This window comes from Rhamphochromis longiceps, linkage group LG23 (genome assembly GCF_057381845.1).
Source record: "Rhamphochromis longiceps isolate RC_006_pf linkage group LG23, R_longiceps_female_GT1.1, whole genome shotgun sequence".
NCBI lineage: Eukaryota > Metazoa > Chordata > Actinopteri > Cichliformes > Cichlidae > Rhamphochromis > Rhamphochromis longiceps.
The window spans coordinates 42,689,588-42,707,131 of NC_140578.1; the positions used below are offsets into that span (position 1 = coordinate 42,689,588).

Here is a 17,544-nt window from a genome sequence, read left to right on the forward strand (position 1 = left end):
TTTATTTATTTAACAAAAATTAAGCCAAAATGCAGAAGCAAATCAAAATGTAGAAGCAAATCAAAATGCAGAAGCAAAATGCAGAAGCCAAAGTGCAGAAGGATATACTGTAGTACGCACACCATTACTACAGTTTGCAGCTCTGGAGAATTCAGGTTTGTTTTAACAAAGTGCCAAGAAGGAAAGAAGTCATCAGTGATCTTAGAGAAGCATCATAATAAAAGGTTATAAGGAAATTTCCAAACAATCCAAAGTTCATCCTTCTACTGGTCGATGCTTCCGGGAGTGGACGTCCCATCAAATTCGCCCCAAAGATCGTGCAATACTCACGGAAACAGTTCCACAGCTTCTTCTCTCTCAAAAGAACATGACAGCATTACTACCAGTTTATAAAGCTGCATCTGAACAAACCACAAGAATTTTGGAATAATGTTCTTTGGATGGACGAGACCAAAGTGTAGGTGTTTGGCCATGATGCACAGCACCACATTTGGTGCACACAGGTCCACACTGGACCCGTGCACCTCGAAGTCATCGACTTGACCATGAACTGCTAGAATACCAAAATATTCTAGGTTCAAATGTGAGGCCATCTGTCTGACAGCTAAAGCACAGCAGAAAACCTGTAACAGAATGGCTTAAAATCAAAAGAATGAAGGTGTTGTAATGGTCCAGTCAATGTCCAGACTGATAGGTCGCTGACACTGATGTTCTGCTCTCAAGGTGGAGGGACCTTGAGAGCAGAACATCGTCAGTCAGAACTGAAACAGCAGGGGGCCTGCACATTCTACACCATGTTTGAGATTGTTTTTTCTTTTTTTGACTTTATCAACTAGGGATTGAAGGTGACTTTTGACTTTTTTCTTTTTCTTTTTTTCTTTTTTTTAATTAAAAGCCGCAAAGGCCGTCTTTCAAGGGCAGATGCAGGTTTTACCACTAAAAGTCTGTTTGGTGCAGACTTGGGTGGTCCAGGCAGAACCAACCTGGAAAATTTTACATAATCAATGGGAAAAGCGAATGAGGGTTTATGCATGTTGTACTTCTTCTAAATTGATCTTGTTGACCCAAATAGTCTTTCCTGCAAGGTCAACCACTCAGAATTTTATAAAAGCAAGACACAACAACAGTGTCATGCAGGAAACAGAATTACTGTTTTGATAATGGATCAAAGCCAACAACAGAATTTAGAATAAAATTAAATAAAATTAACTTCCCATCCATAATATTTGGTGCTGACTTTTTTTTTCTAAATACTGTCTAATAGGGGCTTTGTTGTGTAGTGGTTAACATTTGCGTTTAAGAAATCCGCAGTTTGACTCCAGTAGGAGACACCAACCAACCTCAAGTAGGGTTCAAGGTTTGGGGGTAAGAAGCAATGGGCGCGTCAGGAAGATGTAAAATCTTTGCCTCTTGGGAACTGAGGGATCAGCCAAAAGAAAGTTTAGTGTATTAACATCTACACCAATGGCTAAATCTTTGGTTTGTTAACCAAGCCATCCTGCTCTATTGTGGCGTCTCCGGTATTCAATACTGATGTAAAAGTCCTGTTATAACTGATCATAAGAACAGCTGAATTTCTCACAAATTCCCCAAATCCCAGATCTCAATGAAAGAAACAGACTATAATGAATAAATAAAAATTTGTTACATAAGCGCTCTTATTTCATCTACTGTACTATATTTAATGGTTTGGGGAATTCCCAGGAAGTGCTTTGGCAGATCGACTGGCTAAAAGTTTGAAAAGCCCAAGTGTTGGTTTATTTCAGGAATAAGGCAATTAGTCTTTTTGTCCCCATTTCGTTTTCGGAGAGCATAAAAGCATAAAACCCTTAATGATATTCATGGAGTCCAGTTTGCTTTGGTGCTTCTTGGCTGTAATATTGTCAGCAAGGATCAAAAGCACCTCGTAGTCCCATAATCCCTCTACGGAGTTTGGGGGACGTGGTTGCCAGAAAATACTTACATCAAAAGGAAATCGGAAACATTTCAGCATTTACTGGACGTTCAACTAACAAGTTAATAACCCATAAATCCCTGAACATTGCGATGGATTTGCCACAAGAGGTTCATGCTGTTGCTGGATTCTTCAGTCTACTTGCCCGATTTGTAGACACAGCTCCAAATCAGAACAACGGTCCCCTCAAGGTGCTTTATACTGTAAGGAAAAGGCCCTACAATAATGGAGGGAAAACCCCCAACAATCAGACGACCCCCTATGAGCAAGCACTTGGTGACAGTGGGAAGGGAAAACTCCCTTTTAACAGGAAGAAACGTCCAGCAGAACCAGGCTCAGGGAGGGGCGGGGCCATCTGCTGCGACTGGTTGGAGATGACGGGAGGGAGACGTGACAAAAGACACACTGTGAAAGAGAGCCAGAGATTAATAATTACTAATGAATGCAAAGAGAGTGAAAAGAAGTAGTCAGCTAGTGCTCCATGGGTGACTCAGCGTTAACAGCCACCTTTGCTTTATCACTTCTTGGTTTGCACCCAGTTTTATAGCCGGCCTTTGGAGAATTTAGCTGGGCTTTCCTTTCCCGTATCCAGCGTGTGGATCAGAGAGAGAATGTGGAATCCATATCCTGGTGTGCTTTAAACAACTGGAGAAGCAGGTTCATTTAGCTTTGCTAACAATGTGCAGAAGCTGGATAATAAAAGCTACAGGGTGTCATTACTGTTAGCGTAAAATCTAACAGTATATCAACCAGCCCGGCTTCAGAATGTGACTTTGAATGTGTGTTGTTCCTGTTTACTCTAGCCGCGCATGAATTATAAAGGCGCAGGGTGCCTGTTGTTTGCTTTGGAACCACTGAGCACCCCCCCCTCCCGATTGCAGTGCCCTCCTTCAAAATCTTTAGACAAATTGTACTGTTACGAAAACAAAAAGCAAACAGGCAGATTTGTTCCAGCTACACATGTTCAGCACCGGGCACATCTTTGTTTTAAAGAGAAGTTATTGTCAAAGGTTGGCCTGAGTCGACGGTGCGAGCAAGTGATCAGAGCTGGCGACGTCCAGCATGTTAAAAAACAGCTAATGGCTTTGTTTAGACGAAGGCAGGTCTAATGTACATGCACATGGAGCAGTTTAGCAGGATTTCTTTATATGTATTTAGTGTAAAACACATAGTGAGCAGTCTTATGGTGTGGTCCAGCTATTAAACTACAATATATCTAAACGACAGCCGGTCAGTCTCAGTGGACGGTACAGTGCGCCTCTGCTAGCTGCAGGACATCCTGTAAAGTATGTCAAAGGCAGCCTTTAGTTAAACCAACAGCCATCTCTTTTCCAAACTCAAAAGATTCCTCAAGCCCGGAGGATCCGTGTTACATCTGCAAATATCAGCAAAGCTTTGCGGGCACACGCATATCAAAGTCAGCCCGCATAAGGGCACAGTATCGAACGGCACCATCAAGGACATCGTCTCGCTTTCCAACTTAACCGTTTGCATGTGTTTGTGTTTACGTGTGTGTGATAGCACTCAGATTTATCTGCATGCTTCCTCTGCATGTGTGTGTCTGCTGAGTGGTTTACAAGTGTATGAGAATGAAAGTAGGTTTGTTGAAGGCGCTCTCTGGAGAAGTGCCACATGCACACGCACGCTTCAAACACTGTCTTCAGTGTGTTTGTGTGTCCCACATACTGAGGGTATGAGGCGGTTCTCACTGGTGGAACTCTTACATGCTGGCCTGGGGGTAAACATTCCTTCATACTGCGTCTGCTGAAACACACACACTAACATTTCTAATTGACTATACAGAAGCTCATATATTCCAAACCCGTTCCTCTCAAGTTTTTTTTTGTGCGTGCACGTTGGTGTGTCTCTCTGTGTGTTGTCAGCCAGTCAGCTCCTATTCAACTGATGTGCGGCCTTGAGGATTGCCCCTTCTTCCCACGATGCTTTGCTACAGGCTCACCCTACCACGAAGTGCAAAAAAAAAAAAAAAAAACAGAGTTGGAGAACTTGTTTAGGAGTTTCCCCACGGCAGGAACACGCACAGACACACACACAGATACACACGGAGTTAAAGAGGGTGTAATTTGTCTCACCCTTGGCTACACTTCCCCTATGTGTGCGCGCGTTGTCGTGTCAGCTGGAGTTACTGTCAGTAGAGCCACTTTACTGGAAAAAAGACATCTTGTAGTTCATGCAAAGTATTCAATTTTGTGTATTTTATGAATATGCGCAGCAGTCATGTCTGCGTACCACGCAGATACGGACCTGTGCACATTCGCTTTGAATCTGTGAATCATTTTGGTCTCTAAGCTGCTGTTTCCAGATTATCTAAACCACTTCATTTGAAGGTAAACTCAAAGGGTTTGTGCACACAGCTGTGGCACGTATACACCATGAAACTGAGACAGTTTGGTCAGTCCTGTGCAGTAACGTGTCTGCTTGACCTCTTTGCTTCATATCACCTCTTTTAGTGGAAGAATCAATATAAAGATGAAAGAGTAGACTAAAAAACATTATCAGTAAATTTCTGCTACAAAAAGGGTTTTAGTAGTCTTCATGTAACCCTTACAGTGCGCCTCACGGATCCTATAGCTAAAGGAACATGTTCACCCTTTATACAGTGTCATATGACACTGTTGGGAGGAGCAAAGACAGGTGGCTCTAGTCGTGTGTGGCTGTTTGCTGTCAATTTGTAGCAAAAATCCGGTAGAGCAACATGTACTGGCTGCATGCATACATGGAAAATCCAGTATATGCATATGAGTCAAAGGCATCTGATCTCAAGCTGAACTAAAGGAGCAGCTCAGAGCTTTGATTCTTGTCACTAGTTTTGATTTTTATCTCCATCTTGAGCTTGAGCCAGTGGATTTCTCACATAGAGGGTAAATGGAAGATGTCTATGCTTTTCCCAGCATTTTATTGCAATAAGCCAAACAGTCGAGCTGTTGTGGTTTTCCTGCACGCACTTGCATCATGAAAAAAAAGCTTTGTTCATTGCGATTTAATGAGGGATGATCGGGTGTTATTGGGTTGTGATCTCAAAATAAAGATTAGCACTCACACATCTCTGGTGTTGGAGAACAGAGATGTGAGCTGTTCGTTAACCACTTGATCTTTTTTTTTTCTTCTTCTGCAGTCAGTCTCTGAGCACAGGACAGAAAATGAGCAGCTGAAATCTCATTTCTCTGCTGCCTGCCTGGCCTCGTGCCACGGCACAATGAGGAATTCAGTATTATGTGTGAACCTCTGTGTGTTTCAGCTGCCACTCCACACTGAGAGGAGTCAGTGGAGGTAGTTGAACCACTTGGGGGAGGTCACAGACCCACTCAATTGGATGTATGACTGAGAGGAGACAGTGAGACCTCTCTGCAGACAGGATGGAGAGGCTCAGCCTTCCGGCTGAGATGTGAATGTCAGGTGGTGTCATTTGCAATGGAAAAAGCTCTGATCATCCAACTGTACTGGCACCAAACAAGCTGTTATCAACCAGCTGATAAACATACCGGAGCATTTAGCAGCTAAAGGGGCAGATCTTCTTCCAGCAACAAAACGCAGATTAAAAGAGAAACTGCTGGAAACGAGGATTCTGGATTCGAGTATCTTTCTCTGTGTGTGCTGAATGTAGGAACAGGCAATACTTTGCACACGGGATTCCTGTGAAGCTGCATTAATACATCATTGTTAGCTTGTAAAATACTGGAGCCTCATTTGTTGTAATTACCGTGTAAGGCAGCTTCATTCTTATAAGATTTGCAAGAGATCAGGCCTGTGCTATAGGATCTACTTGCAATAAAAGATGGATGTGCTTTAGATGTGCCAATGATAAATTGTCTATCTGATAACAAAGTTTTATTGAAAGTAGTTACCTTCCATAGTTGTCATGAACGTTTTTGTAAGATTTGGAAAGAGTTGTTTAACCCTTTGCTAACAACAACAACCAAACTGACTCCTCACTAGCTCTCAAAGAAGCTCTAAAATCTCCCTCACCTACTGATTCTGTGCATTAATTTGCAAGGTTGTGTATTTTGAGGTTTTGCAGACACGTGACTGTTAACTTGTCCGCCACTTGGCTGTGTGACAATCATGGTGGCAGAGTCAAGTGAAAAAGGGCCAGACCACATGTGCATGGAGCATCTGCCATCCACCAGTTGTGAGGGGGAAAATGAGCATTCACTGACCGGTTGGCGAGTGTTTGCCAGGTTAATTGCAATTGCTGGATAGTCGATTGCTGAAGTTGATGGATGAACTGGTGCTCTACTTGAGCATGAAAAGCACTTTATACAACATTTATAACACGCCCCACTCACACAGGCATTGCTTTCTATCTGACATTCACACACATTCATACTTGCGGTTCAGTATCTTGCCCACGGATATTTAGGTATGCAAGGCATTTAAACTGGGGACTGGAGCGGCGATGAAAGGAACCACCAACCTTATACCACTTAAGCTCCAGCCACTCCCAACTAGGTGTGTCCCAGTCACAAAAGGCTCAAGACTAGTCAGTGAACCCCTGGCACCTATGTGTATCTGCGATCAGCTGGCCGAAATCCTACAACTGCTTTTGTTGCTTTCAGTCTGCCACAGCTGCCCACAGTTTGCAAGGAATTACATGCCTGGACTTGTCTATAAACTCTCACTTGTTACACGCTGGTTGCTATTGAAAGTGCAACAGATTAAAGATAAAAAGTGAAATATTTTCAGATGTGTTTGCGTTAGCACTTGGACCAACTTGTACTACTAGTATAGCAAATAGTGTTTTCAAACAAGTCTGCATAAACTACAGCAATTTCCTAGCAACCAAAGAAACCACAATGAGTTTTGTTGGTGCACTGCCTTCTTTACGATTAGTTTTACCTAGCGACTGCCGACAAACTCCAGGAACGAACTCACCAGCCAGTCAGGGAATACACACCTTTTTTTTTTTTTTCATCGTGACCAGAGGTTGCATGACATTCAACACGCTGGACACCTGACATCACGCCAGAAACCTGATTAAATAATTAGCTCTTGGTCGATGTTCTGTCAATTTCCATGGATGTTTTAAAGCAGGCTGTCCTCTGCCAATCTTTTTCAAATTTTCCTTTAACGTTTAACTTTATTGTAAAATTGCAGGAATTAAAACATGTATGTGATTCATTTGGAAAAAAGAAATGCAAATAAAGAGGACGTTGTGTTTCCTCAAACCGTGTTGATGCTGCCGAGTGTTTGTGTTGTGGGTGTCCGTAGCTTAGGGAAGTAGGGTTGGCTATCATTCTTGGGGATGGTGGTTTTAATTCCTGCCCACATGTTGAAGCTGATAAGCAAGACACTAAATCCCCAGTTGTTTCCAGCATATGTTTAAATTGGAGAAAAAGTAAGTAATTTTAAACGAGTAATGTTCCAGATTCATTTTAAGGATCTGAAAACTGTAATTAGTCTCTACTTTGTGTGTAAGGGTTGCGTGAATAAGAGAGTTAAGCTTGGTAAACTTTGTTTCGTACAGGATTAACTGTATGACTTTTTCTCCCCTAAGGAAAGTGTTTAAGATGCTTCCTGCTGCTTTCCGGCAGTTTCCTACACTCAGTGAAAATTTATCCTTCAGTAAAATGAAAAGCAGCTAAATTAAGGAGGTTGTGCATGGCCACGGGCTGCAAGAAGCTCCACTCTGTGGTTTTGTGATGTTTAGCATCCATAGAGTTAAGTGTCTGTCTTTCTAGCTGCAGAGCTTGAATGTTCATTCTCTGAACCCCTGCAGGTTTATTGTGCCCTGGCATGATTTTCACCTCGCCATCAGTTTGAGGTGTATTTGTCCAAAGTAATGTAAGCCCTCTTAGAGATTCAGTGTCTTAATACGAGTGTCTTATCCGACATTAGATTAGTAGTTGTTTGAGCTGTAAACGTGATATCAAAAGCACATCTGTTCAGTGTCAGCCCGCATTTTCCCTCCGTCCTGGGAGAAGTGCGCTGTGTTGACAGAAGGAGGGAATGGCTCAAGTGGTCCCCCCCCCCGTTCATATCTGCTTTTCCCATCTCTCTCTCTCTCACACACACACACACACACACACACACACACACACACACACACACTGTGCGCACGCTCCAGCGCAACAAGGGCGACTCACATGCCTCTGGTTGTTTTGACATCATAGAAACACTCCCGTTCGGTGAAACTGCTGAATCTGCTCTGGTTGAGAGTTTAACGCCGCTGCCCAGCTTAATGGCACAGTCACCGCCAAACTTCCCCAGCTAACCTCCGCTAGTCACCGCGGCTTTATCGTGGCTCACGGCCCACCTGTAACTGAGCTGAAGCAGGAAACGGTGACCAGACGCATTCCAGTTAAAGCCCAGCTCATCGAAAGAACAACACGCAGCACTTCTGAGCTCCAATAAAACCTCTGCTGATGGCTGCACTTCCTTGTTTGAGCAAAGCTTCACTTTAATGGATTCTCGGATACATTTTCACAAACTGAAAACTTTGTAACAGCCTGTAACACTATATGCGTGTGCTTGTGCGTTAACTGGAGGTGAATCTCTGTGCTGGCTCCCACCTGATTCCTCGACATCACACATATAACGTTAAGTCTAAACTTAGACGCAGGAGCCACCTTAAGAGAGGGACTTAAAGCCATATTACAGTTTAAGATGTGAGAACAACGTTTACAGCATATTGTATCTCTTAAGTCTTTTTTGTGCTCATGTTTTTGGTCTCTGCATTCTCCTGTCGCAAATCAAGATCTAAGGCTCCTTTATTTGTGTTGTACAATAAATTAGACAGGAAACTGCTGCTCAACACAGGATCTCCTCATAGTATAGATAAAAATAGAAATTTATAAGAAGGTAGATAAAACATGTAAATATTACAAAAAATGTTCTGAAGTCTAGTCATGTGCGTTCTTAATGTCCTGTATCGTCTGCCCAACGGCAGAAGTTCAAAAAGATGGTGAGCAGTGAGCGAGTCCTTAAAGATGTTTGTTGCTTTCTGAAAGCAGCAGGATGTGAAGATTTCAGGGCAGGTAGGAGAAATGTCTGATCCTTTCCTGGGAAATCGTTCGGTCAGTTCTAGAGATGATTCTGCTGGATTCTCCTCACTGTGAGTGAAGACACAAAGTTAGTCAAAGCCAACTGCAAAGGGGGGACCACGAAAACATCCGTAACAGACCTAATCAGACCTTTCAGTTACTGTCACCTGGCTAAAACTAAAGCTATGTACAGCCCCTGAGTAAGAGCCTCGTTATGAGCAAAGGGCCCAAGCAGTTACCTGTGTCTGGGCTTGACTGTCATGTTCCTTGATCTGTTCCTGGGGAGGTTTTTTAGTACGGTGGTCATTTGTTCCACTGAAGGATACTGCTGTCCCACAGCTCCTGGTCTCAGTGAATTTACTTTGTCCGTCAGTAATGTTATGGCTGATAGCTCTACTAATAAAAATGAATCCATTTGTTCATATTAAAATCAGTTGTTAGTTTTATGTGAGCTGAAAAATAACAATTGATGTGTAAAATTAAAAAAAAACAGCACTTAGTGGTTTGTGAATCTGTCACCGTTGCTCTCACTGAAATCCAAAGAGTAACTTCTCGATGTGAACACATGCTGTGTGATGAAAGCAGTTTGTTGTGTTATTGACAATGACCTATTTTTCCTCGCTCTGCCTCCCAGATCCACACACTAATGGAGCCATTTTCTTCTTCTTAAAGCTTGTTTTACACAATTTTCTTCCCTGCTTAACTCTGCAGAACGCAGGATAACAGAAAGGAGCAATTTAGGCTGCCAGTCAGACTCAGCTTTGAGGACATGACTTCAGGTCAGAAGTGTGAAAAGCCTCTTTAACATGAAATCTATTTTTTCTTTGCTCTTCTTGCATTGAAACAAACTGCAGGATGACTGTGAATTGATGCTCAGTTTCATGCACACTGCATCGGTTTTCCATATTTAAAGCTTTTTCATAGTTGGAAAACTGTTGTTGGGCAATTTTTGTCATGTGGGTGAGATGACACGGAGAGTTAGTGGTTTAACCACAGTGTTTTAAGACTATTGATTAAATTAGTTTGCATTACTTATATAGTCAGCGGAGTAGGAAACTGATATCCCCTCAGCCCTGTGATGGACTTGTGAACCCCGCCTTTTGGATAGGCTTCAGTACCTCCAAGGGGAAACTAAGTTTGAATAGTGGGTAAGAAAATAGATGGATGGCTGGATGTTTCCTTAGCTGAAGCATGAGTTTCAGCCATGTTTTAGAAGTCTGAGGAAATCTTAATTGTTGCAGTAAATGAAAGAAATCTGTCAGCGTGGCTCTGTGGGCTTAAACAGAAAACGCTGTAAAACTAATGAAAATAAGGCTACAAGTCCAAAATATGTCCTTCATATTCTCCAAAGGCGTTCATCGGGTCAGATTGGTGTCTTTTGTAGTCCGATTGTGACTCCTGGGCCTTAAGTTTGATATTCCCACTTTACAGTTTGGGTGTGTTGAGGCGCATCCATTAGATAATAAAAACTGAAGAGTTTGAAGTTTGGAGGTCGGGTTTCTAACTTGCCGTCGTGGTCCTGAGCCATCTTTGCAGTGTGGCGGCATGCTTTCTCCTTGGTATCTGTGCCATCGGCATGGGTGATTGTTCTAGGTGTGCTATTATTTTTAGGTGTTTGGCACATGATGGGGTGCTTTGTCAGAGTACTGGCCAGTGAAATGCCACAAGCAAACATTTCACTGTGGATCAATATCATCCACTATATCTGTCAGTGGTGTTAATGTTGTGGCTGCTCAGTGTATACCTACTGCGTTTAAAGCCTTGTGTCACAAGCTGCTGTACAGTATCGGAGCCCCTGAACTGGCGACGAGTGGTCATGTTACTCGACTAAATGAGGCAACATTTCGGTGTGGGAGAGAGCGTGGAGCGTGGCTAATTGGCAGAGGAGCTTCACACGTTCTCATTGATCAAAGTGTGTGTGTGTGTGTTTCACACCAGATGGTGACAGTGCATGAGTCAGTGTGTGTGTGCGTATGACGTCCAGCTGACATCATGCAAACCAACTCCTTTGCCAAACACACCCAAGCCCATGCACTTGATTTCTTACATTTTTGGCTGCGTGTTTGTGTGTCTGTGTGTGTGTCTGTGTGTGTGGTATAGTGGCATCTATTGGTATGCTGGCACACTTTGGGATGTATCAGGAACTACTTTTATATACTGTGTGTGTGTGTGTGTGTGTGTGTGTGTGTGTGTGTGTGTGTGTGTGTGTGTGTGTGTGTGTGTGTGTGTGTGATTTCTCACGGTTAAGCAGGTGGAAATCTTGTTGTGTGTTTCCTGTTCACTGACGCGTAAAGGTGCAATCTGGATGCCTGACTGAGAGGACCTGCCTCCCCACCTACACACACACTATTAATGCTTTGATACCCACCTCATCTCACACAGTTAACGGTGTTATTTCTGCTCTATTTCTGTCATCTGGCTCAGTCACCTAACTCTATTTAAGGAAGAAATCACCTAAAAGAGAAAAAAAAGGAGGATTCACTTTGCATGTGTCTGGTGATGTCAGACTGTTAATGTGACCTAGGACTGACTGATGAAAGCAATACCCGGCTGGGTTGGGAATAATGTCTCTCGAGGCAGCACAGTAACTCAATTTCTGGCATTATCATCGAGGAGCTGTTCAGCCGTCAGGGTTCTGATTCTCTTCTTAAAAGAAGTGCTCATTTCAACCCTGCTGACAACGAGGATAATTAAAAACTCCACGTAGCCCGTCTCCTGCTGTAGATTTTGTATGTGTACACTTAGATGTATGTTATGTGGTCATGGCCATTAATCTGCCGCCTTCTAGGCTGTTTGCCGGTAAACTTAATTGCCATTCTAAGTCTGACCACTTAATTATGCCAGTTGCACCATCTGGGCTTGAGGCTTCTTTTCAGTCGACCATACTTTATGTATCGAGTTTAAAACAAGGACAGGATATATTTTATATAACAAGAAGCGCAAACCTCTGCAAAGTCAGCTCACTGTCCGAACAGCGTTTACTTTAAAGGCAATAGTATTGTGTTTTCAGTTTTAAATAGCTCTGTTATCACTTTGACGATGTATACCACATCACGTCTCTAAGTTTTGAGGCTTTTTTTTTTTTGTCAGTTTTCAGGTAATAAATCATGAAGTTGACCTTTAAGACCTTGGTGGATGGATGCCAAATTTTAATGGATTATTAACGTGGTCCCATTTTACACCAAGTTTTATCAGAATTCAGTAAAACCTTCTCGAGCTATCCCGTTTACAGACAGAATGATAAACATGCAAATGCTACTAAAAACACAATCTCACCAGGGTGCATCAAAAAGAATCATCCAATTTCAAGAAGCTATATTTTTTAAAGTAATGGACATAGAAGCTTGTGTATATTTTAAAATGAGCACAAGAGCTCTGTGCAGGCCAGTCAGGTTTATCTGTTTCTTTATGGGCTAGGCTTTTGTTCAGGTTGAATGATGCTTGGATGGAACTTCACATTTGCAGTTGCTTATATCTTATAGTGTGCTGCCATAAAGCTGTGGTTCTTTCCTTGTGCCTTTCCTGAGGTTAAATTGAAAGCATGGCAGTTCAAACTGATAAAAATTAATTGGGTAAAAAGTACTGCAAATGAGTTTAAAACCCAAAAGGACCAGAGTTATCAGACCACCCAACCTCATTTAAAGTTTTCTATTCCGTACTGACACCCAGTTTAATTTTATGCTGCCTCGCTTTTTCACCACAGAGCCGAACTTCACGCTGACCCTCGTGGCTGAAGTCAACCCCCAGACGACAGCTGAGCCAACAGAACTCGCCTGTCGCGTCACCAACATTGCCAACTTACCTCTTGGAGGCCGACTGGGCGTCAGCTGGGAGCACACATCGCTTCCTGGTATGTTTAATTCAGATTTACTTTAGAGAAGTTTTTCCACAGAATCACTCAATTTTTAAATTGTTCTGATACCGGCAGGGTTAGGGGGCGATCCTCAGACCTCACATCCCATTGGTTCCTTGGATGCTAATGGCAACCTGCTTCCGGGGTCGATTTATATGGAAAGGATGAAGAGCGGTGCGTTAACGCTGAGCAGAGTCCAGCCCAACACGTTCAAGCTGCGAATCCTCCGCACACAGGTACAGTTTTACATGCTGTGCAGCTAAACGTTGCCCTGCAATAATTTTAAAGTCTTATTGGAATCCTGAAAACGATGAAGTGCTATGAGGCTAAATTGTGGTTAAATGAGTATAAAGTGATGGAAAGAGTAAATGGCAGTCAGGTGTCGATAAAGGAACTCGGAGGCATTAATGGGCATTCATTTTCGCTCTGCAGGAGATCGACATGGGCCAGTATGTTTGCAGTGTGTCTGCTTGGAGCGTCAACAGCCAGGGAGACATGGTGAAGACCTCTGAGAACAGAAGCTCGCCGCTGACTGTGCGATGGGACACCAAGCGTAAGAAAGCTTTTATTATGACTTAGATTCTTGATTCACTGGCATTAGTAATCAGAAAAAGCATGTAGATCTTTATTCTTTCTAGCTTTTATCTGCTGGTCAGTGGGGCTAATGTTATTACTTTTAATTAAAAGAATGTGGAGAAATTGCTGTGCCGCATCTATTACAAAAGAATCATAAACCGTTGTGATATAGTCGAGGCTTACCAGCCTCAAAATTATTACAACAAATTGCCTTTTAATTCAGTGTGACTTACCAAAAACATATGAAAGTAGCAGAAACGAGTTTCTTTTCTGTAACTGAGACTTCCACTTTTGTGGATGTGATTCTGTGTCACATGAAGATAAAAAAACTGAGCTTTGTATCAGTGTTTTGGCAAAATTAACAGTATACCTGCCTGTGTGCGTGCACAAATGTGCCCGGTCAGTGAGATACTTAATGAGGTGTTTTTGGAAGAAATACAGAAAATCCAAACTCAGATTCGTGATTCAGAAAACTACTCATGCACTGCCAGGCTGCCACAGTAGCTTCACTGCTGAGTTTCATGAATAAATGTTAATGTGTCCATATCGTTTATAGACTTTACAGAAGAATCCCACAACAGACCTCCTTTTGTCTCAGCTTCACTGTCACAGTACACACACACACACACACACACACACACACACACACACACACACACACACACACACACACACACACACACACACATTCACTTCCTCCCTATTTGAGATCTACATGTTGAACTTGGTGACCATAATTTAGCTGATTGGGCTGTGATGTAATTGCAGTGTGCTGCGCGTGTATGTGTGTATGGGTCTGCTTTGAATGAGTCACAGTTCATAGTCTAAGTACTTATCACTTCCCGTTGACCCCTGTCAATGGTGGGGACTTCCCCCTGTCTGTGATGGTTTGAATGACGCTCTTCTTAGAACTAAATGATTGAACGGCCGCTTCTATTTCCAGGTCCGATTGTGAATGTGGTGGCTAAACGCATCCGTGAGGCATCAGTAGGAGGCTCTACCTTTGAATTGGGCTGCAGTGTCACCACTCAGAACATTGGTGATGCGGGGTACTCTGTGCTCATCCAGTCTCAGGACAGCTTGGACAGCACCGTGAGGACCATCATGACTCTCAGCCCGGACAATGTCGTACAGCACGGAGGAGCCACAGACCCAAACAGGAGGTACACATGAACACATTTAAGTAACAAACTGCAGTTTCTTGTTTTATATTGAGACATATAAAACAATTTCTTTTGACTGCTTACTCAGAGACAATCTGGTTCTGACCAAGTCGGGTGCGGCAGAGTTTCGGTTTCGCCTGGCAGGTGTCCAGCTGTCCGACAGAGGTTACTACTGGTGTGACGTCACTGCATGGACGAAACAGCAGCCGGGACAGGCTTGGACTAAAGCCAGCAGCTCAGAATCAAATAAAATCAGGATAAACTTCCTGGAAAATGGTGAGTTTTCCAAAATTTCCACCCTCCTCTATCTGAAGTGGTTTTCTGACGATCTCCCCTTCAAGGTTGCGTCATTGGGCAGCCTGCAACACTTTTACAATGGCTGCTGGTTGTAGGTTTCTCTTGTTCTAACCCTTGTACTGTATGTCTGCGATGCGCACTGCATGTCCAAAGTTGTTTTCTCTTTAGAGAAGAGGCTAAAGTAATATGGAGCCAAATCTGGCGAGTAGACCATGTGGTTAGGCTATGAAAGGCGTTTATATAAATTATATAGCCTGTTTTTAAACATTACAGTCAACAAGCTTTACACGATCGAATCCAAGAACAAAAATGAAATAATAACTTCTTAAGTTAATCAGTTTAGCTAGATGTAGCTAAAGCCAAAATATGGTTAGCAAAACTAAGGTTGTCAACCATCATTATACCAAGTTTTTTCACATAGGTTGAAGTCTTCAGTGCCCCAAGAGACAAATGTAATGAATCAATAGGAATCATTTAGTAGAGAGCCAGATAGATCAGGGTATCATCTGCATAGATATGTTAACCTGCCTTGTATACCTGAAAGTATCACTAAAAGATCAAACAAAAGGGGACCAAGGATTGATCCCTGCTGGACTCCACATGGCGTTACGTTTTTGTCTGATTCATAAGCATCAATGGAGACAGAATAAATAATCCCTACCTTGAGAGTATGATCGTATACCATGCATGAACACTCCCTGTAAATGGTAAATGGCCTGTATTTATATAGCGCTTTACTAGTCCCTAAGGACCCCAAAGCGCTTTACATATCCAGTCATCCACCCATTCACACACACATTCACACACTGGTGATGGCAGCTACATTGTAGCCACAGCCACCCTGGGATGCACTGACAGAGGCGAGGCTGCCGGACGCTGGTGCCACCGGGCCCTCTGACCACCACCAGTAGGCAACGGGTGAAGTGTCTCGCCCAAGGACACAACGACCGAGACTGTCCAAGCTGGGGCTCAAACCGGCAACCTTCCGATTACAAGGCGGCCTCCCAACTCTTGAGCCACGATCGCCCTGTAGGACCCAATCAAATTTTCTAACCTGTCAGATGGTGTGTTAGGATGTACAGTATTGAATGCTAACATTACCAGGGTACTCAGTTTGCCTGAATCTGTATTCAGGCTGGTATCCGTTATCTTCAGGAGGGTGCTTTCTGTGCTATGATGTTTGTAAAAGTCTGATTGCAAGATTTTAGAATAATGTTAGATAATTATGAAACATACTAGGATCCAGGTTTCTCTTTTTCAAGTGAAACTGCAGTCCCTAAGGAAGACTGTGTTAGTGTGGCCAAAATAAGCCCTTTGTTTTCAGTGGGCTGTGTGCCGACACACGCTACAGTTCTGGCCATCTCAGTCAAATGTCCTTCCTCAGTTACTTCAGAACATTAATCAGAATCAGAATACTTTATTGATCCCTGGGGGAAATTATTTTTTGTTACAGTGCTCCATTTTAAACCAACATTAAGACAAGACAGACAATACGCTAACTAAGAATAGTACAATATATACATATATATACATACATACATACATAAGTCACTTATAAATAAATATTTGGAAAAGAAACATGTGTAGTTGTAGCAGCAAACAGTGTGTTAAGTGGATGCGTTGTACAGGGAGATGGCCACAGGCAGGAATGATTTCCTGTGTCGTTCAGTGGTGCTTTTCGGTAATCTCAGTCTCTCACTGAACGAGCTCCAGAGGATCTACATTAAATCTGTCCTGCGGGATGGATTCACTGTGGACAGCCCTGTGAATATAAACAAGGATGAAGAAAACCCAAAGAGCATGCTCCTGGCTTGGACGCTGAAGGCTCTGACGCCTGCTATTTGGTCTCAAATTCTGAAGACCCACCTCTTATTACCAGAGCTGATTCTCGTTGTGAAAGCTGAATCATTTTGAAACAGGAGTTCATGCTCAAGTTTGATGAAATGGCAAAAATGCAAGAGGTCAGAACAGGACCCTTAGAGAGCGATTTACAACAGGCAATCAGATGGCAGGTGAGACATAACTCTGATTGCTGCCTGTACAGAAAACTCTTGATTTCAAGCGTACGTCTGCCACTGCGGTGACTGAAGGGGCTCAAAGCGGCTGTTAAAACTTAGCAGCAGAGTTTCATTTCAGTCACCCTGGAGGACGTCACTGTGTGTTTGCTGAGGAGGCCTGAGTTTATGCTTTGAGATAAACTTTACATGTGAATTTAGAGTCGAAAAAACACTAAAGAACCAGCAGCTGCTCCTCTGTTTAGCACAGGATGACAGAGTTCATGTTAAACCTCCACCCTAATTGCGCCCTTTTACTCGTAGGTGGGTTTTTTCTCACTTGTGTTGCTCCTAAGGCTGTATTTGTTTTGTAAGACACCGTCTCATTTAATGAAACCTCCTAAAAGCAGCCTTTATGCAAAGTGCATAATTTAATGCTAAATGGTGATAAAATATTTTCCAAGCACTGTAGTGAAATTCATCAATAATAGAGCCGTTGTCTAGTCTTTCGATCACTTATTCACTTTCATAACAGTGGGAACAAATACCAGCGAATAAATTAATATTAAGGCCTTGCAATTATCCTGGAAATCTCAAAGTAGCTGTCTATTTATAGAAATGTGTAAGCATCCGTGTTCTGTACATCCCTCTACACAAAATAAATACACATCCTCCTCCCACACAGTGTTAATAATGAGCAACATAA

The 17,544-nt window shown here is 42.7% G+C and overlaps 1 protein-coding gene across 1 annotated transcript in view; it reads left to right on the forward strand.

The window, feature by feature from the left end:
* The window catches only part of ptgfrnb (prostaglandin F2 receptor inhibitor b), a 74,960-nt gene that overhangs the window by 23,904 nt on the left and 33,512 nt on the right, over positions 1-17,544 (forward strand). Inside the window, exons 6-10 of the mRNA XM_085397863.1 lie at positions 12,659-12,805; positions 12,884-13,044; positions 13,241-13,361; positions 14,328-14,547; positions 14,636-14,823. Coding sequence (XP_085253989.1) covers positions 12,659-12,805; positions 12,884-13,044; positions 13,241-13,361; positions 14,328-14,547; positions 14,636-14,823 — 837 coding nt within the window. The remainder of the gene's footprint in view (positions 1-12,658; positions 12,806-12,883; positions 13,045-13,240; positions 13,362-14,327; positions 14,548-14,635; positions 14,824-17,544) is intronic.